This window comes from Apostichopus japonicus, chromosome 3 (assembly GCF_037975245.1).
Source record: "Apostichopus japonicus isolate 1M-3 chromosome 3, ASM3797524v1, whole genome shotgun sequence".
In the NCBI taxonomy this organism is placed as follows: Eukaryota; Metazoa; Echinodermata; class Holothuroidea; order Aspidochirotida; family Stichopodidae; genus Apostichopus; species Apostichopus japonicus.
The window spans coordinates 29,025,072-29,047,833 of record NC_092563.1 but is presented as its reverse complement, the minus strand read 5'-3'; the positions used below and the strand labels follow the sequence as shown (position 1 = coordinate 29,047,833).

At 38.3% G+C, this 22,762-nt stretch overlaps 1 protein-coding gene across 3 annotated transcripts in view; it reads right to left on the bottom strand.

Moving 5' to 3' along the window:
- Window positions 1-1,060: 1,060 nt before the first annotated feature.
- Window positions 1,061-22,762, bottom strand: part of LOC139965766 (uncharacterized) — a 90,047-nt gene continuing 68,345 nt past the window's right edge. For all 3 annotated transcript variants that reach the window (XM_071968454.1, XM_071968453.1, XM_071968455.1), the window contains exons 5-11: window positions 20,992-21,095; window positions 19,548-19,672; window positions 12,995-13,120; window positions 11,079-11,154; window positions 9,975-10,086; window positions 9,432-9,513; window positions 1,061-9,008 (exon numbers count right to left, since the gene is read on the bottom strand). In XM_071968454.1, the coding sequence (XP_071824555.1) occupies window positions 7,908-9,008; window positions 9,432-9,513; window positions 9,975-10,086; window positions 11,079-11,154; window positions 12,995-13,120; window positions 19,548-19,672; window positions 20,992-21,095 (1,726 nt within the window). In that variant the 3' untranslated portion in view covers window positions 1,061-7,907. The remainder of the gene's footprint in view (window positions 9,009-9,431; window positions 9,514-9,974; window positions 10,087-11,078; window positions 11,155-12,994; window positions 13,121-19,547; window positions 19,673-20,991; window positions 21,096-22,762) is intronic.

Here is a 22,762-nt window from a genome sequence, read left to right as displayed (position 1 = left end):
CATATTTCAATGATGATGGTTTAATATTCCATTATAAGCATGAATGAACTCAAGAAACCATCTAGGCTATGTTTGCAAACTGGGAGCCAAGTATTAAATATTCAATTCATTGTCTTGTCCATTTTCTACTTTAGTGTTGTAAACAGATATAAGCATGCACTCAAAACATGATGATCAAATAAAAAAACATTCATTCATGAAACTGTCAATTAAACTTTCTGTTTCCCCAAAAATGGAAATTGCAAAAAGAATTTCACCCACAACTTTTGATGTTTTGAAGTAATCACACATGCCTCTTTGAGTTAGTTTGAAGTGAAAACTGCTCCCAAATGTGCTGGGTTAGGTCAAAGGGGATCACCATGATCAAGTATTAATGTTCCTTTGGGACTGCTATTTCACACAACACCTTTTCTAATTCGCGTACCCTTCTTTTAGTAAACCTATCAAACACAGAGGTGGGGGAATGCACCTACAATTGAGGAAGTGTACCTAAGCGTTATATAGTTTAGAAACTAAAAGTCTGACTGTTATTGTTTGACAACGATTAGTTGGATGGGTGAATTCAAAGAGATGTCCAAATGAGGCAACTATTTTCACTATTCATGTCCCCTTCACAACCCAAACAAGATACAAACATAAAAATAGGTTTTGATCGTTATCATAGTGTTATACAATTCCTGAATGAAAAGGATTTCTATTTCTATATCTCTGAATAATCTGTAAGATAAATATCCAGATTGTCAAACTTCAACCAAACTTAACAAAGTTTCCCCTTTCATCCATCTTATTGTGTTCACCGTGCTCATTAACCTGTCTGTATTCTGTGCGTGTTTTTGTCCCCTCTGTTACTTGTCATTTAGCCTCTGAAGAAGATCCTGCTAGGATCGAAACGTCAGGCCAACTTACTTTTACACATTCTATTACACAGGCTCTCTAGTGGATAAGCAGTTTGCTAACAGTTTTATTTTATTTTAAACTTAACAAAGAAATACAAAACAGCTTTTCATAAAATATGATAACAAAGAAAAGACACAAAGGAAAGAGACAAATCTGCTGGTAGTTATGTTGGGAGAATATCTCTGTTTATATTCATCAATCGATATTAAAAATGTCCTATTTATGCATTTATGCACAGAATGACTCCCTAGCAACCTATGCTGTAGCAAATCAAATCAACTACGACATGATGTAACAGATTGCAACGCAATAGCTGACGGTCTGGGTCAACCTCGGCTGCTGCCATTATTAATAAGTACACAAATGATTTTGAAGCATAAATTTCAAAATATAAAAAACTCTTCTTTTGTTTACTTAGAGAACATTACACTTTACATAATATTACACATTTTTGCATGCAATGGTGCTTTATCGACCTAAATCGAGCAATTCTTTACTGCACATTTCCGAGGCATCCTATGCCCCCTCGTGCATGAAGTATGCAAGTGTTAGGTGAACATTTTGAAGCAAATATAATACTCATTTTCATGACACATTTCTATACTTGACCCAGAAAACTGTTCACATTCCTTCCATATAAACCTGCCCGATGTTTTTTTTTCATATATTTTTTTAAATATACCCTTAAAAAAGAAGTGGAAATATCTAAGAATTAGCACAGGTAAATATCAACGCATGGCTGAAATATCTCTGTACGTAAATAACCTTTAAACATGATCGTGGAATTATAATTTCTGATGAACACTTCAAATTTACAAGCAGCTACTGAGTTCCCAGAAAGAATTATTAAATTGAAAAAGTGTTATAAAACTCACGTTTATCGAACGTGAAAATGTCCTACAAGATCGCCTGTTAGTGAAAGGTTTCCTCCTCCTCCTCCACCACCCCACCCCACCCACCCACCCACCATGAAAACTAAAGGCAGCATTTGACAACCGACATGCCTATAAAACACAATCACGATATGTAAACAGTAGCTGTACAACTGTAGAGAGAACTGTGCAAGGTGTCACATTGCATACGTAACTGAGCTCAATCAACACATGCAACGCTATATCTTACTGGCTATTCAGCTTCTAGTAATCACATCTACAGAATGGGCACAGACTGCAGCTGGAGTTTTGGAATGTCTATACCTTTAAATTCATACACGACCCTACATATACTAGACAAGATGGCCCCTTTCCAACACCCCGACCCATAAATCAATAAACATTACTTCCATTTGAGGTGATACTTGCACACTGCAAGCAAAACAAAAGACCCAAAGGTAATTAATTACTCCCCAACTGCTCCCCCAACCCCTCCCTTAAAATGAGGGGGGGGGGTGGAAATTCCAGTAGCCGTATGCTATGTAACCTAACTGCCTTTGACTAAGACTTAATCTTCAACTCAAGCAAATAAAAATAATTTAGCGACATTTTAAACAGAATCATTTGAAAGACTAAACAACCGAAAATGGAAAGGAAAGAACTAAAAAGGTATGAAAATTGCCATTTTACTGGAGCAAGTAGTTGATCACACAACTAAAGCTGAAAGCCACTCTTTCATAAATCCTATTGAAGATGACACTGCTCAAAATCGATTCTATTTTGCATATTTCAGATATATTTTTCAAGAAAAAATTCTAGCAGTACATCATCTCCCTATTTTTATTGCAATTCTCCGAGGAAAGAATTTTTTCAGTTATTCCGTTGGCGTCTGCATGGAGTCGCAAAAAAAAAAAGTTGGCGCAGTTGTCCTGTTTCTGTTTGACTTATTAGGAACAAAACAGCCGAACGGATGAGAGTATCAAACACATATGACGTTGGATACGACGATTAGGTTGATAGTTAATTTAATTAGTCTAAATGCAGCTAAGACTTTGCCATGCCGACGCTGCACCAAAAACTGACAATATATACAGGAGAATTTATCGAGGGACCATTCCCGATCATCTCAATTAGTGCAAACTCATTGAAACGGTATAGAATGTGTTTTACACAAAGAGTATGATATCATGCAGTAAGAATTTGTAACAGTGACTATAGGCTATAAGTCAGAACCCACCAGTGTCTGTCACAAAAGTACACAATAATATCATATTTCACTACGTTTACTTTCATTTGAGCCTTTTATTGCAACATTTTAACAGGTTTTTAACACATGTCTGATGGAACGACAAGGGAGTCTATTTGAATGGGGGGAGGGAGGGGGGTCATATGGACATGTCCCACCATATTTTTCAGGTTCCCTCCTCCACATTAACAAATATATATGATGGCAAACAATTTATAGGCAAACCAAACGTATTCGTAAAATTAAATCAAGACTTGGCATTTGACAAAAACAAACATGTCACATTAATTACGTCATCCGTATATAACGTGAGGTACGATCTGAGTTATTCTCCTCCTCTGAGGTTACAAAGTTACAAATTCATCATGCATATTCATTAGGTCAGGGAATTGCTATAACCTCCATAACATAGGACTAACACTACAGTGTAGTATAAACTGCTATCACATATATCATATGCATATCCCACCTGAGTTCACACATTATAACTTTATAACTTTATAATTTTGATGACAAAAAAAAATGTAGAAAGACCCAGCACCATAGATATAATTACACATGGTAGAAATCTCTTTTATCAATTATGCAAAAACAAGAAGTACAGTTTTGTTTCAAATTGATATGGGAATTAAAATGTATTTACACAAAACAATCTATGCTAAAAAAAAAGGAATACTCCACCTATACAATCAAAATTTGCATATTTCCAATAAATGCCAACAAAATCAAACATTGTGGTGACAGCATGATACACACAGGAAGAACTTTTCATACAACCAACCCAATTTAATATGATATCACCTTTCTCCTCTCCCCTTTTTCCTCCTCCTCTCTCCCACCCACCTCCCCCACCCCCCCACCCCAACATTCAAAACAAGATATGATCACTAAGGTTTAGTCATATCCTCTGATTTATAAAGCCTAGACACTTCTATGAAGTAAGTTTTGCTGAATGTTTCTCAAACTATGGAATATCAATGAAGGGAATGCTAATTACTTTATTAACCAACGGAATGTGTGTACTTCTGTAATATGTATGCAACCTTGACAACATTTGGCCTACGACGACAATGAACCATCCATCAGTTAGAAGTATATGAATCACAAATCTATGATCCCTGATCCTGTACAAGATGTTCTCTCAATGATCTGAGGCCTATAACGATGACCTATCCATGTTATCAAATCAATGACCTCAAATTTACGCGGCTACTGATCATTTCGTTACGTTTCTTTGTTATCGTTTTACGATCTTTGTGTGGTTTGATAAGATCTACTTCTACGCTCGTATGTCAGTCCTTCAGTCATTCGCAACACCTTACACCAGATTAGTACACAATGCACACAGCCTTAATACAACAGTACCTTAGACCAGATTAGTACACAATGCACACAGCCTTAATACAACAGTACCTTAGACCAGATTAGTACACAATGCACACAGCCATATACAACAGTACCTTAGACCAGATTAGTACACAATGCACACAGTCATATACAACAGTATTACAAGTCGTAAAATGACATCACTTTTCAATACACATCCAGCCCAAATTAGTACAAAATGCACACAGCATAATACTACAGAATTACAAGTTGTAAAATGACAACACTTTTCAATACCTATCCAGCTTAAAACCTAACATTTAATGTGATTTATGTATTAACAACCACCATTTGTGAAGTAAGAGATTAGGTGTTGAGAATACCCCCATCTTTGGATCCTGCACAGTTCTTGAAAGCCCAAATTAAAAGGCAAACCAATGAAAGGCAATTTTCCTCCTGAAACTCTGAGGATACCACATACTGCGACAGACTATGGAAAAATATCTTTGGTAAGGTTAACACATTCAAATGCTTTAAAAAGGCAATTAACAGATTTAAACTCCATCACGAATTTGTAAACATTATAATTCTTCACATGTAAGAGTGATAATCGATATAATTTGAGGGATGGTTCCACTAAACAGAGGATGGTTGTCTTAGCGAGGACTCGACTACGACCAAAAATGGGATCAGAACACCCAGATATACTTGGCACAACTTTGGAATGTACTTGCAAAACTTTGATTTCTCATATTATTAGTTTGAAGTTGATGTCCAGATTGATTTAAAAACTTGGCTTACACTTGTCTCTTGAGATGAGCGGAATCAGGAACCACAATATATCTTAAACAGACCAATCTCATAGAAAAAGAGAAAAAGGATTAGAATCAGTACTCTCAGGGATGACAAGCTTTGTGCTATACAACCCCTAAGTTGGTGGCTATCCGAAAAGGAATTTCTTAGGTCTCTCCAACTTCTTTTTAGAACAGAAGACCATTTCAATAATTCAGCGTTTACTCAATTCAGACTAAATTATCATTAATATTCCTGTCAGAAATACAGTGGGTCTGTCATCCAGGCCTTTCACATTTGAATGTTGCCTTTGATGTTAAAAGTTATCACGTAAACTGATCTGGTCAGATAAGAATTGCTCAGACATTCAAAATAATTGTCCCCCAGTGCAGGTTTATACTGTTCTTCTTACTATTCATAAACGTCACATGGGTTTTGCATAATCATGGCAAGCTAGCAACAACAAAAACAAGAGTAGGCAAAGATGAGATGCCCTCACTCACCCCCCACCCCATTCAATACCCACTTCACAAACCCCCTCAACTTCCCCCCACCTCCTGCCTCCATCGAATCATAACTTGAAAACTCAAGAAATGCGAGAAGCAACTTTAGGGTTTCACTGACTGGACTTTAAATTCTAAAAGTAATATTTGTGGTGGAGTGGCAACTGCATTATACACATATCACATAACCTGAGATGTCTCCCTGGTTCTGCGACAGAGGACTAATGTCCACTAAATCAACCATTTCTTTTACACAATATTTCAAGATTGGTGTCCCTCACCACATCTGCCGATGAAAATGAATGTGTAAATTTCGAATCAAGGTACCACAAATCTACCATGTTTTAAAGAGAGGATTTGAAAAATCCCCAGAGAATTTCAAATCATGGTACCACAAATCTACCATGTTTTAAAGAGAGGATTTGAAAAATCCCCAGAGAATTTCAAATCATGGTACCACAAATCTACCATGTTTTAAAGAGAGGATTTGAAAAGTCCCCAGAGAGTCGAACAAACTTTAGGAGGAACACTTGAGATGTTGTAAGGCACGAGTTTAAGTGCTAGTCGGCAGAGTGACTTCCACTTTGTAACTGAAGCCACAAGTCGTTGCACTTTAATAAGCAATTGTAATTGATCTTACCCTGGTTCTTCTAACCCTTCATGGAAAAGGGGACGGGAGGAAGTAAATACCGCTAACATAATTGCTAACAATCTCCATGGAAACCGTTTTTATTGGTACCTGGGGAATCTGTCATTGTTATATAACTATGGCTAAATCACTCTGTAATCTGTGCAAATTGAAAGTGCTGGTATGAAATCTTTCGCATGAAAATAACTTTGAAAATTTGGTCCAAAGGTAATTTTTAACTGTTCAGTTCTTTGAAACAGTAGTTTGTGACTGGAGGAAGCTGCCCTTATCAAAATAGGAATTAGGCGTGGAATGTTTTGTATGCATTTTGATATGCAATATGTACGATGATGAGCAAGGTTAGAATATAAAAGAATTTCAGACAGAGCCATTGTTTTCTTTCTCCTTGGTTGTCAAGGAAACAATTAGTGCTGATACAAATTTCCATAGCATAACAACAGAGATGTCATCATATGGAAACATGACCAGATCTTTAAGAATACACTCATTTTAACTACTACTACTACTATTACTTCAGCAGCAGTAGCTGCTTCCATTTTGGTCACTAAAATTACAGACGTTTTTAGTCTACTTTGCGCCAATTGGACCAGTTTCAACACAAGCGAACATTCTTGTGTTCCATAGCACGCCAAGAAGACTTCCATATTTTACAATATGCAGTTATCACTTGGATATTTTGTAACATATTCCTATTACCGTTGAAACCAGTTGAAGTTCAGATGTTACATGCATATTTAGCTAGGCCCAGGTATATCTGTCTTGGAAACTGCTGTACTGCTTAGAAAACTAAATGTTTTAAAATCATTTCAAAAAGTGACAGAAGTTTCCTGAAAATGAAGCTGACATCTATAAAAAAGATTTGAATATCCCTTGTGACACCAATGCAATATTGAAACTAAAAATGGTTTTGACTTTTGTCTTCATGTATCTGGTGCATGGAAGGAGATGTTACAATCACAAGACAACCAGCTGCATATCAGTATAAACCTAAATATTTGAACCACCTACCCCACCCCCCCTCCGACCCCCCCCTCTATTGGAATTCACCTTGTCCATTCAGGTCAGAAGAGATCCAAATGAGGTCTGTGGTATCAGCAAGAAACTTGTTTGGTTTACAACACATCAATTACAAACATCACCATCACATATGCTCCAAACAACTGTGTATCCCTACCCCGCCCCCAACCCCATCCCCCCAACCCCACCTTCACTGTGGGATAGTTAATGATCATACAGAGTGTACAGTTATGTTACAACTGAAGGGTGTGAGGCTTCAAAATGCACATTATTGACAGTACAGTCATCAAACTGGAACCAAACTTGCATTAAAGTTGGCTGAGGCCGATGTTCAGAGGGGATTGTGGATTAGAGTGGTGGAAGGGAGGGGGGGGGGGGACCTGTGCTAATAGGAAGAGAGTAACCGTGTACCACCACAGTACTTTGCCAGTGGTGGGGGTCAGTGACTTTTAACCCAACACTGACCACTGTCCTGAACCAGCTGGAAGATTTAACCACCTTACTTACTGCCATACAATATCAAGGGCCACCCATTTACCAAATGAAACCTTGACATATTGTTTTTTTCATTTTTAAATGAATGATTTTGCCCCGTTTTTTTCTCCTCACATTATTATGCAACAGGCTTCCGTGGTTTCATCCTCATTCAGTCGTTGTGTATCTGGGTAGGCAGTAAATTTCTTGAGTGTTTCACCGTCCTCTGTGTTGATGGTCAAGACGTTTGTGCTATTACCGGAATCGGCAAGTAGAGCGATATCCTGCGTATCGGCCGTCATGGCGACAGAGTCTCTCTTTTGTTGGCTGTAATCTGAGGCGGGATCGTGCAGGTCGTAACTCTGCATGAATGGCAACGAAAATGGTAACCGCGCTGAGAACCGGCTGCTCTGTTTGTTATTGCTGACTTTGTTGGGCTTCTCGGACACCTGACTGTCGGAAGATTTGCCGGACGAGGCGCTCAGATCTGGACTTGCCGAGTTGCTGTGGATGGGGGAGTTCATTTGCTGTCGCGTCCGCTTCAGTTCTGATAGAGTGTCCGGGCCGGGCCCGTTGCTCTCTCCGGTTACGAGTGCCTCTCCTCCATCCTCTGGGCTTCCCCCCTTTGCTTCTTGATTCTCTTGCTTGCCGTTGCTGACCTCATCTTTGACCTTCTTTGATTTATCTTCTCTGCCTCTCTGTTTCCGTGACGCTTGGTCTTCTTTCCGCCTCTGCTTCTCTTCCTTCTCTCGTTGTCTCCTCTTCTCCTTCTCCTCCTTCAGTCTCTGCCTCTCCTTCTCCTTCTCCTCTTTCTCCTTCAGCTTCTGCTCTTGGCTCAGATTGCGGTCTACCTCCACCTTCTTCTCCGACCGGCGTTCGTCTTTCTTCACCTTCTTCGGTGTCTCCGGTTCGGCCTCTACCCTCGACGGAGTCTTCTTCAGGATGGATTTGGGTCTCTTAGGCTCGACTTGATTTGTCTGAATAGTTACGTCCTGGTTCCCGTCGGCTTTAGATTCTGCCGAGGGTGCAGATTCTGTCCCCTTGTCCTTCCCGTCATCGCCCTGTGTGTCCAAATGTGATAGTCTGCTCTCGGGGAGAGGTTCGTCGGTCATGATTACATCAGACTCTCCAGAATCGGGTGAAGACGCTTTACCGTTAGAAAGACTCTCCGATTGACCCTCCTCAGTGGAGCCATTGGTAATGACATCGTCAATATTCGTGGCAGGAATTTCCTGTAAAGAGATGTAAAGATGATCATCAAGATATCCCACGTGATAAATGGCAAGTACACAACAAGCCTAACGGTTGAGGTGGTTATAATGTCATGTATTTCTATTTTATTGCATTGCAATATGTTAATAAATAAAATTTGATCCTTAACACTTTCTCCACACACAATGTACTTTTATATTAGTATTAATCACATGCAAAGTGGCTACTTGGATAATACCGTAATATTTCACTTTAACCTTTAAGAAAGACACTGCATTTGTTATAAGAGATTTTAACAGCCGATATCAAAATCATCTCTAACGGCTGATTTCACATTTTATGATAAAAAAAACAGTCCTGCATGTCCCAACAGTAATTGATGCATTTTACTGAGCACTATGTGGAGATGAAGGATGTGATCGAAGATAAAATAAGTGGCATACCTGAGATTGGATGAAGGCAGCTTCACCCTTGGCATCCATCTTCCTCATTTCTCCCTTTTTACTACTTCTCCTTATGGAAGACCTACCAAAAAGCAACAAAAGAGATTCAGATTTCACCAAATAAAGTCATTCAAAGTCAGGTCAGAGCTCACACAATGAAACCTCCACCCCCCCTCCCCCAAAATCTCCATTATCCTGTAGAGATGCACTAGTGCTGGGTGGTAACACATAACACAGCTTACCTGTCTCATCGTTACTACTGCAAAATCAATTCTACCAAGCTGGTAACTTTTCACTCTGCATCCAGGTGCCTCGACCTAAACAGGTCTCAAGTCTTCACTGGTGGGAGGCTAACCTTTCTTGTATTTTCATCTGCTCCATTAAACCCTTAAAACTTTCCCCACTCTACCCGAACAAATAAAACCGTAAAGATATTGTTTAAGTGTGGTGCAACGTGACTTTCTTTGCCACTGTAGGAATCATTGTGGATCCACCCCATCCATTTCAGACCTCACCATAGCAACAGAGGATGACCAGACGTACCCTCTGTTTTTACGACTTGACCCTCGTCGCATGAGGTTATGTCTTTGGTTCTTTAGGTTCTCTGTTTTCAACTGGTGGATTAGACTCTTGATGTCATCTTCTTCACAAATCACTAAAGACAAAAGAAATTAAAATGCAGCTTTCTGAGAATGTAGTTTCTTGAAATGTTACAACGTTGGATGTCACCACCAAACAGTTTGATGATAACACCCTTTATTACCCTGGGAAAATGTTTAACTGGTAAATATGAGTGAAAGTCACACAAAAACAAACATGCAGGAAAAAGAAATTAAAAGGAACATTCAATTCAGTCCAGAACCCACCTTTAATATTAGCTCGTTAGATATGAAAATACGTTTACTAATTACGATCGCACATGTTAATAACGCAATTAAAGATGACAACACTGACGATCAACAAAATAAACTTGCTCTTGATTTCCTTTGAAACCAAACTTATTTCATAATTTGTAGACTTTATATAAACACAGCGAGGCATGTCTGCTAATTATTCATGATAAGATACGTATCTTAACATAAGATTATATCTCGTCACTTCTTCTGAAACACTAACGACAATTGCTAACGAGCGTCAACTGCACGAGAAACAAAGACGAAGAACAATGGTATTTAAGCATGAACAGTCGTTGGCAGCAGTATGAATAAATGCAACATGTATCATTTCAAGACTAAAAGCAATAAATGTTGCAATGGAGCTAGCTTTAAAAGTTGGGAGATGAATCAATGAAGGTTCTTTTAAATTCACTTTATTACAATTCTTTTCGACTAAACATTTCCCTTTGAGGGATGTACATTATCACAGTTTTACAGCATGTTACAACAATAATTTAATTCTCAAACGTCCGGGGAAAAAAGAGGCCGGAGCGTTAGAGTATCAACATGAATCATTAATAAACACTAGAAAAAGTTAACGAATGATAATATTTTAGCTATGGCACAGGTTATGGATGGCTTCTATACCCGTATGCTTACTTAGATTTACTTTCTGCATAATTGATTGAGCTATGTTTAGTAAAATTGATACCAGACTTACAACTGAGACAAACGTACATAAAAAAATATGTAATACATTTCATGGACTTACTTAAAGGAGTTTCGTTATTATTTGTCTTGCTCTCCAAGTCGGCACCATGCTCTACTAAGATATGTATAATTTCAGCCTGCAGAGAGAGAGAGAGAGAGGTGGAGTAAAAGCTATGAGTCAATCAAACTATTTATGTAGTATGTACCCCACAATACAAACTTTGACAGAAACTATAAGTAATAATAACAATCAGGCAGTTATTTTTGCCATGCTCAAGCAACTACAACTAACAGCTGTCACGTAGGGTGGCTTCCAATTCAACATTTTAACTCAAAATTTGGAATCTGTTCAATTTAGTAGTCATTTCAGACAGCTTGTTCGTTCTTTGAAGTTGGTTCTTATCTACCCACAATGTAACTTACCTTCAGTCTGTTATGAGAAGAGTCCTGTTAACACGGAGAGAAGGATGGGGGGGGGATGGGGTGGGCTTGGGTTGGAGAGTAGGGTTTGAGGAAGGGAGATGATACGCACTGTTCGTTTGTTGGTTGGTGTAACAGCTGGTTCATTTTTGAAGTCTCGTTCTCGTTTTTGCAGTGCTAATATGATATCAAAGACAATTCTCACTCCTATACATTTTAGATGTATAGATGTAGAGACTGCCCTCTTGTTGAGTCTATCTATATTTTTGTTACACAATACAATACAATCTGTCCATAAGCTCCTCTTTGCCCTATATATGGTTCATTACGACAGTTTTAAGAAAAGTAACAGTTTTCTCTTCTAACTTCACATTTCTTGGCACTTTTACAAACAAACTTTCCATGTCCAAGTATGTTCTCAGAACACACAACATTGAAAGCAACTTAATGCTAGAGTCTACATCATTCACACACTGTGACTGTCTCACAAGAAACAGATCACTGTACTCAACTTTTAGTCAAGGTTAGATAGTACAACTTGGATGAGTTGTGAAAGTGGCATGTATCTGTTGCAGTAGCTATAAGTGTGAATTGATGCAAGCACACAAAACCAGTGCATTCATTAGACTCCAGGGTCAATGCCACCAGCTGACCACCTCCGAGGTTACAATTGATTAGCTAATTCAATCCATGAAACCAGCAATTTATACTCACTTGTAAATGAGTGGTTATAATGAGCTGTGACCGTATGCACATGTTTACGATATGCGTGACTTGTTATTTTATACTTTAGGCATATGCACTACTTAAGACGTGTAACTGTTGGCCTCGACAAACTAGGGCCACAGGCGTAGGAGGCGGGGGGGCTGCAGCCCCCCCAACCAAAATTTTTGGTGAAAATTCGGGCAATATGCTGAGAATTTTTCGGGCACCTACTGAAAGAAGAAAAATCTGCAGTGTGTTTTTCAAATTTTTTTGTGAAAATTCTGGCAATATGCTGAGAATTTTTCGGGCACCTACTGAGAGCAGAATAATTTGCAATGTGTTTTTCAATTGTTTTTGTGAAAATTCGGGCACTATGCTGAGAATTTTCGGGCACCAATAATTCTAACCAATATGGAAGGGTAATAACACAAAAAATATAACCAAAATTTTTCGCGCACTCTGCGCGCGTTCAAGATCTTAGTGTGCATACCATATAGGCATTCATCGGTTATTGGCATGTGATGAAATAACCGATCAATGCCTCTTGATATGCACATTAAGATGTTGAGTGCGCGAAGCGCGCGAAAAATTTCGGTTACATTTTTCGGGCAAGTCGTTACAGCCCCCCCAAATCAAATTAGGCTCCTACGCCTAGGGCAACGGAATAGTTTTATATCCTCCATGTGTAGACTGCTTCTACTGTAGGCCAACTCTGTCAAGAAACGACACTGTTTACCGTACATCCATACAAGTAAATGGTACTCTAAAAAGAAAGAAGGACCTACATTACCTAATTATGATGACAGTATGGTGAGGTTTCTCTACTGACTTTTTTTGGTTTGGTTTGCTTACCTGAGCCCAACAAGCTGCAGCATGGATAGGCTGCCATCCATCTTCATCCTGGGCGTGAATGTCAACCTTTGCCTCTATCAAAAACTCTACCACCTTCTCAAAGCCTTGGGCGACTGCTATATGAAGCTGTGAATCAAAAAATCAAACAATTTGAATTATAGAACCAGTTATATGCTCATTTTGATGATCCCTCAACATATGGGTATGTTACATGCCAGATTCAATTTCTTCTGAAATGAAACAATTTGTCGATGTTAAGGAAAGAGAATGGAATGATAGTGCTGCTATTGATAAGAGGAGGTGGGGGTTGGGTGGGATGGGGTGGGTGAGGTGGGTCGTTTTATGGGTGGGTTAGGGATGTTTGGAAATGTCACAGATGTCCAGAAACCAAAGCCTGTAGTGAGTAGCAGACCGCAACACCATGGAGAAACTCGACTTTAAAACATGACTTTTTTGTCTGTCAATCCTCATGAAAGTTGCAAACATTCTCGATATCAGACAACTCTTATTGGATGGGAAGTATCCGTACTATCCTAAATAGGAATGCATCTCTTCTAAGAATCTTTGAAGGTCGACTTTATGATCCTCCAAAAGTATTTCGTTCAACAAGTTAAACGTGAGTAGTAAGCAGTATATAACCTAGAGGCGGGCTGGATGAAGGGAGCAGAAAGCTTATCATCAACCTTTCTTTTTTTTCTGTATTCTTAAAAAAAACATGCATTCTTGTCTACATTGCACAATATCGTGACAAACCCAAGTTTCTGTTTGACAAAATTAATGGCTCTCAGGCATTATGAATTTGGTCGGTCAGGAAGCAGAGAAATGCATTAATAGCCTATAGATCTACAGTAGCCAGCATCCATTTCTGCCTAGTAGGAACCAATCTAATGTTGATGACGTCTACTGGATTTCAAACGGAAAGAGGCTGAAATCTGACTCGTCATTCAAATCTAGTCACAGGGCATTTTCATCACATTTCTACCCTCAGTTTAATTCAAGTTTACCTTCTAGAGACAAAGTTTGCAATGTCATGCAGTAAGCCATACTATATTTCTGTTTCATGCTATAATGGACTTTTGACATTTTTTTAATATGAATTAAAAAAGGTTTAGACAAAACTGATCACTATTCCTCATTATTATTCAGATGCTGATCCATTGAGGGGGTATATACCTAAGGCTTATTCAAAATTAAACACCTGATCTTTCTTCCCAAAAATTTTTACCCCCAAAATTCTTCTTCTCAAATTCATTTAACATTAATACTGAATGCGACTTTTCTCTTTAATCATACCACTGCCAAAATTTGTCTGCATAATAGGAAAGCTCTTTATTTACACAAACTGAGTGCACAGTCGGCCATCATCTGGGTTATGTAAACATTTACCCCAGTGTAGCTTAGGTCTCTGGTATAAATACCGAAGAAAGATTGTTCAATTACAGAATCTCTACGGTCGTGGTGTAGTGTTCACTCATGGCTGGCAGACAGAGTGAAGGCTACATACAGTACTATGCCCTTTAAATGCAAAATGAATACATATATAAGATGGATAGTGGCTACCCTTGAGCAAACAATAGTATAAATATGATGGTGGGGAGGGGGGAGGGGAGAGAAAGAGTAAACAATTGCACCACATTGTCTTTGTGGACTGTTGCCGGATGGCTCTTATTTGCAGACCTTTCGTGCATACATATTCCCCCGTTGATTTTAATAACAGTTCCATGATTGGAAAGGCATTTGCATTTAAGACATGTTGGAGCAATAAATTGCACAGTGTAATTTCATTAATATTCTCAATAAAGACAAAATTCTATAATAGAGACGAAATTAATATGAACAAGAAAGCAGTCAATGCAAGGCGAAGGTGCAGTAGTTATAAAGTGCTCATTTAATTGGCTGCATTTATATCGGTACATCGTGTGCCTACACAGACTATAGTCTTCTTCGTTGGCATTTATGATTCGTAACTTTGGATTTGTATTCTGCTCCTGTTATTTACTTAATTGTTTCAAAACCAAAGTTTAGAGCAGCAGTGGTGAATGAGGGTATTCCCTGCTATTTGAAAGAGGTCAAACAAAAGTTGGTTTCATTATTATTAATATTATTAAAACTAATTATCATTATCATTGTTATTATGATTATCATCAATATTATCACTATCATTATTATTATACTACAGTTATATAGCACTTTTTCTAAACGTAAGCTCTAAGTGTGTTACAAATAAAAGAAACTTCAAACCTGAAGAAAAGAAAATAACAATGAAATTAAATAGATACTGCAATAAACTGTGAACCTGATAACTATAGTAGGACAATACCTCCGCAAAAGTGAATAGTTCTCGCGGCTGTGAACAGATACTTAGCACAGTATCACTGACAAGTAAGAAACATTGACATTTTCATAATTGCGGCAATGGAGGAAGTCTTTCTCTGTGTTGCTAAAAATAAGTTGTAAACTAATTAAAAGTACAATATGACACTGCTTTTTCCATTGTTCCGCCAGGAAAACTTCACAACACATACATGAAAAACAGGAAATGTCAAATCCTTTATTACTCATTGATTCTAGTTCAGGTCCCAATTCTGAACAATATTGAAAAGTTGTAGTACAACATTGTATTGTAATTTTAATAACACATTATCACAATAGCAAAGTTTCTACAGGCACTAGGGCAGACTACAGCTGAATACCATTGGAGGAGAGTTGTAACTCGTGTACGAATGTTCACCTGTTTCTGTATGTACCAACAACGATGAACCTGATTACATTCATTAATACCACACTGGAGAAATCAGGGATCAGGGTAGGAAAATATCCTTATCATTACATGACTACTTTATGACACAAAAACAGTTGGAAATCTTGTCTTCATGCTGTTTACAACTCTATACAGTCCTCTCATATCACGCTTCAAAGCACTTTGCATACTGACTCGTATGTAAAATCTAGGGCAGCAAGAATAGGTTCCTACCAGAGGGCTGACGTAAATAACCATAATTTTTGTATCAAATGAAGAGATAAGGATATGACACCTATTTGTGTGTCTCTCATTTTTTTATATATTAAATATTGGTTGAATAAATCGAATCAAAGCCATGCAAGATGTGGTAAACCTATGTACGAAGGTGTGAAACATTCAATTGTCGTTGTGTGATAGTTGACATAGAACCTAACCACCCGTGTAGCCATGGTTACACAGTATGAAAGCAAGGTCATATCTAGGCTGTTTTGACTGGCACCATCAGTTATTTCATCTCATTAATTACTTTTAATCAATCAGAAAAACGGTCTCCATCCTATCCAGAATGGTGGTCTTCTTAAGAACTTCAAAAAGTGTACCTTTTCATTGATAACAAAGTGTAGGAGGGTGAGGGAGGGAGGGAGATGGCTGGATGGATGGACGGACGGATAGATAGTTATGTAGATAGAGAGATAGATAGACAGACAGACAGACAGATAGACAGACAGGCAGATGCATGGACAGATGGATGGACAGATGGATGAGCGGACATACAGACAGACAGACAGATCAGCTGCAGATCACAATAGCTGAACCCAGCATAGCTGGTTTGAGCTAATACCATGTCACCCTACAGTTATCTTGTTACGTATGACCTCTGGGCATATTTTCCGTTCTACTCTTATTTCTACATGTAATATTCTCTCTTCTAAACACTTCACTTTCATGATTAGGGATATAGGAAGCAAAAGAGCAGCACATCTATAAAAGAAACAACCTCAAAAGACAGGAAATGCATTTGCTTGAACTCTCAAACTGTTGTAAACATCTGACCTAGTTAATCTATTAACTCTTTCACAATAACAGTGACTAGTAACCAATTGAATGACCACTCTAACTGGAAGTTACTTGAACAAATTAACTGGCAACATTTCAATACCCTGTAGAAATAATCTTCTCAGTTCTGTAACATTAAAGCAAGATTTTCCAAGAATCTTATCAAATCTATAAAACAAAGTACTTCCCAAAATAAGATTGCAAATGACCGACAATGCTAAGACCAACTGAAGGTCAATTAGCCAATAATTAGGCAATTCCATCCGATTATCAGACGTCTTCCCTCAAGACACTTCTTTTTAGTAATGTCATGTATTAACTCGTAGCATTTAAGCAAGTATGGATTATAAAAAACAAATTACTCTCACTTCCTGAATCTGACTGACTCGTCAAGCTAAATTGACTGCAATGATTCTCATGGTTTTTGAGCGTATGATTGTATCACAATTTTACCCAAAATCAATGCAAAAACATCTGCTTTATGTCTATACACTTTGAGAGGGACTTTCCTTTGAATGTTTCAATGTCTGTGTAAACTTCTTCTGTGCATTGCCAGAGCCATTATTGAAACAAGTGTTAAACATAAACAAGTATCCATGACGATTTCAAAAGTAAGCGTAGACAATGGACATAGTGTAAACACCATATGTTATAAAAAATATACCCAGGCCTATTCAATGTCCTGATACTCCTTGATGTAACAGTTGTGGAGTTTCTCTCCGAGAGTGGCTGAATTGACACCTCCCAATGACTGGGTATAACACACAGATACTAAAGCACACACACATACCATTATATTCAGTTAATACACATATCAGTTACACATTAAGTGTAGAACTAACGGTGTACAGCTGCGACTTACACCATACACACATGTATACACACATGCATTGACCAACGAAAAGTACAAATGGGGGGAGACTGAAGTTTTGAAGTTTGGTGTGACTATTTTCAGATGTCAAAACTTGTTTCACTTTATAAAAATTGTTGGCAAACTTCTGGAAGAGTAAATAATGTCATCAATGTCCAATACAGCATGACCAGGGATGTCCTGTAGGGGGTCAGATGGTGTGTGTTGGGGGGGGTGGGTAGGGTGCAATACTCTTCCCATGTATTCTTAAGTATCATCAGAGTCTGCAAAACTAAACTGACATATTAAAACTTGATCTATTCTCTCATCATGTAAAATCAGGACTTTGTGTCGCAGAATCAAGATAACTCAATAGTCATGAATTCCCCTGATGATGCCTATATTTACAACTTTTTGTCATTTTTTCAAACTTCTTAAAACCAGGTTCATATACTCAGATATCTAACATGGAGTTTGCAAGCAAAAAAAACTTTGATATGATTTGAGGTATCCTTGCTATCAGCCATTAGTGTATAACAATTGGGCTATCAATTTTACATGTATAGACTGTATACTTCATCCTTATGATAACAACTGTTTAAGTTAACTATTCAAGTTTCTGGTCAAAATGTTTTCTAATTCAGCCATATTTCTAATTTTATTTCCGGCCTTGATAAGTTCTGATTTTTTGTTTTTTTGAATACATTCTTTACAACTAATGCAGAGAAGAAGCAGTATTGGTCTTAAATTTAAGTTAGGAGTCCCGTTTTGATTCCCATTTTCTGTAGTATTATACATAATATCTAATGAAGCAAACATCATTTTTGGGTTTTATCTTATTGCAGATAACTTGATGGTGAGCAAAAATGAATTAATTGATATATATTACATGGAAAGTATTGAATATTTGATGGCTTAGCAATAATTTAACAGTTACATCAAATACTTTCTAGCATTTGTACAAAGCATTTGTAGTGGTAGACAGCTCTAGTGAAGCTGACTGGATGAATGCCAAATTGCAATCTGTTCGAAGAGAAAAGTTTGTTTCGTTTTTCATGTCAATTTAGTAAAGAACGGTCTACAGTTTTGTTCTGGCTTGAATATGTCACTCCTCTCTGCCTGTTTAATATATAACAACTTGCAAGCCTCTGCTTTAGATAGAAACTGAACAGCATGGTTATTTGGCATCGTTGTCACTTAAATTGTTATGATAACTAACCAGACCTCATGTAGAATCACATCCTACTGCACTGTTGCACTCCAACATTCACCGTAAGGTCTAGTCCATTGCTTTACATCAAAATGACAAATAGCGTTATTAAACAAGAATCCACAAGGGCATCCATCTTCCTTTGACTTTTCATTTGGCGCTATGTATCATCACTGCCAGACAGTCATACCAGGGAGCTGAGCTACCTAGCTAAACAAGCTAGCTATAGGTAATAGTTGTAAGCTACTTATGGCATTTCCATAGTACAGGGTACAGAGCAGGCAGGGGGGGAGGGGGGGAGGGGAGGGGTTAGAAAGTATGCAAATCTAAAAGGTTAAAGGAGTAAACAAATAATTGGCAACAGAGGTAAGATTGGCACTACCCAGCTTCTCCATTTTGGCAAGAGATAATAAATACTCACCAGTCTCCATTCTACAATTTGCATTCTCCCATCCACCAACCCTAGTACACTAGTCACTTCTGACCACACCCATTACTGCATAAAAAATGTCTTCTATCAACTTAGACATTAATTCTCATTAAATTAAAGAGATCATGGGCAGATGTTAGAAAGTAGGAGAGGTTAGGCAAATTTTAGGGAGTGGGAGGGGGAAGGAGGACACCTATTCCTAAAAAAAAAAGACCTGAACTAAAAACATTAGTCTTCTGCTGGATGATGACAAAATAAACTCACTGGGGTTGCACCGACAGAATCTCGAAATTCCAAGTTGCCTTCATCTTGGGAGAGTTTCTTCATGTCCTCTAACATCTTATTGGGAGCAACCTCTCGTAGATCGTCGATCTGATCTTGCGTGATACCTGTTAATGGAAAAAAAAAATGGGTCAGGGGTCAAACAGTGTTCACGACAGTTCACTCGATCTGGTTCCTCGTTCACCTTTCTGGTCATAAATCGTTACAGCTAGCTGTAACGGACGGACACTTTCGATTCCCAGAGAGGAATACAAAACAAATTTGATGTCAACCTACTTGAAACAGATTGGCATTCTCTCTATTCCTCTATCCATTGTATGTGATGATAAAGTTTGGGGTTTCAATCCTTTTTGGGTTTGAAATATTAGTTCATTTTCATTTTTCGCCACTTTCAAGCGACAAAACACATGGCGATGTATCAGGTAGAAGTGCATTTTCCATTTCATATCTGCAAAATTAATTGCAAAATTTGGTAATACAAAACCACTTCATATTTTACATTTTGAAAGAAGTACCCTCGGGTGAAAAAGCTGTCACAATTCATCTGATTTCACACGTTTCAAAATAACACATGTACTGTAAGTGCCCTGTACTCTAACGCATCAAAATGGGTTGCTTGAGGTTAACTTTAAATTGCGACGATAATTGCGACACAATATCCAATTTTCAATCGATCATAAATCCAATCAAACCAGTGTTATGGTGGCTTGGATAAAAACGGTGGCATTTTATGGAAACAATGAAAACTAGCATCTGGCAGGTCCTGGATTCTGGCCTGCTGATGATGTAACGTGGGTTTTTTTCAATCCAGGAGAAATTTACACTCTCTCTTTTTGAAATTGTCTTCAATACAGTGCAAAATCCAAAATGATCTAATGACTGTACATTAGATAGCCACCGACATAAAAGTGTAAGTTATTTGGGTTCTCCCACACACATATATGTGGCTGCATAGGGTTGTAAAATAACTACCTTCCAGGCCAAATCATTGACTTAACTGTAACAGGTTTGTTTCCTTATCACAATATGCAGTGTTTAATTTTACCCCCCAAAAAAATTCACACAAATGCCATTCATGTTACCCACTACAACGATAGAAACTACCATAACCACTGAAGTCTCCACCAACCAACAACCTCCTCCATTTATGGATGAAAATTACTCTATCATGCTTAGTAACAATACTAACCACTAAGTGCCCCCCCCCCCACACCCGGACACAGGCACCACAACCCTAATGTTCACATCACCTGCTCAACCCCTCTCCCTTCTTACTCTTGTATCTCCCGATACAAAGAAAAGAGGAAAATGTTATCTACTTCAAGCCTGCTAAAAACTTAACCACCTGCAGCCCAACCCAAGTTGCTCCAAATATGATCAAAAACACACTAAAAGCTTCCATCATTCCTGAAAAAATGACTGATACCTTGTGCTGCCATCTGGGATTCAATGTAGTCTAAGGTCTCTTCATCCTCACAGATGTCGTAAGGCATGTTCCCATCTGAGTTGATGGCAAGCAGGTTCGCTCCCCTGATGAACAAATAAGAAAGAAATGAATGATACCCTTCAGTCTGACACGTATCCAGGAGGTGTCAAAAGGGACAGAAATGTCACCATCATCAGAGGTTTCTCGGTCAACACCTTCACTTCACCATATCATACAGATATCATACAGAGAGTCTGTAATCCAGGAGACTTCTCTACTAGGCACAAGTCTGTGTGCAAGTGTACAGCAACCAAAAATGTTACCAACTTGTGGTGTTAATCTTGATTATCCACAAAGATAAGAGTAAGGCTGAATAAATGTCATTAACATTCAGAAATGAATCATGTCACATCCCACTTCACCTCATTCCATCCCACTTCACCCTTCCCATTCCATCCCACTTCACCCCTCCCATTCCATCCCACTTTATCCCATTCCATCCCACTTAACCCCATTCCATCTCATCCAACCATGCACTAACTCCTCCCATCTATGGAAGGTGTATAGCTCATGATAATGATACAATAATCTACTGTAGGGACATACAGTATCAATCTGGTTGGACCCACATATTAAAGAAATTCTCTCTAACTGTTTTGCACGATGATGAGAAGGGCCAGAGGTGAGTTACCACCATTTGCTTAACATTAAAATAGAAAGAGTTAAGGAGTGAAATCCTTTCTTATTTCACATACAATCCTGCCACAGCCAATAATTCAGCTGTAAATTACGCAGAGATGTAAAAATATGGTATAAAGTCACATGTGTACTGATTCTGAATAGTAGATTTGCAATGAAGAGTGATGAGGCGTGTACTTATAGAGGTTAATTGGGTTAAAAGCACAGAAATGTTAACAGTTCATAGGCTAGGGAAGATTGAGGTGCATATGTATAGGAAGCAGGTAAGAGAAGTATGAAGTTACTTCTATTCCATACTTACAAATCATTATGACCTTTAACCCATTCCAACCCCCAATGTCCCCCTTGCGACATGTTCGGTTATAATATTCATCCCTATATTTCTTCTCTCCTTTTCATCACTACTACCAAGCAGGTTCAAACAGCTGCACTACCCCCCCTCAACCCCAGTGCCCCCACCCCCATGCTACATGTTTGGTTATTAACATTCCATAATATTCTTCTCTCCTTTTCATCACTACCACCAAGCAGTTTCAAACAGCTGCACTAAACCCCCTCCCCACGCCAAATGTCCCCCCCCTGCCCTGTTACATGTTTGGTTATTAACATTCCAAAATATTAATCCAGTGCTATAATTCTTCTCTCCTTTTGAATTATAGCACTGGATTAATATTTTGGAATGTTAATAACCAAGCAGGTTCAAACAGTTGCTTTCCTAAACCCCCTCCCCACCCCCAATGTCCCCGTCCCATGCTACATTTGGTTATTAACATTCCATAATATTCTTCACTCCTTTTCATCACTACTTCCAAGCAGGTTCAAACAGCTGCTGCTCTTTGTTTCAAATTTATAGGAAAGAAAGTAAAACTACAAAACCAGGAAAGACATGTTGGATATATTACATATATGAGAGGAACTTGAAACCCTGTTTAGCCAATTGTAATTGTACCCAACATCTGCACACGTGTAATAACAGGAATTATGGCGACTATAACAAGGTATAACCTGATTCTTCTCTAAACTCTGCATTCGTTTTTGTTTGAACTCTGTATCTCAGTAAGGACGACACTAC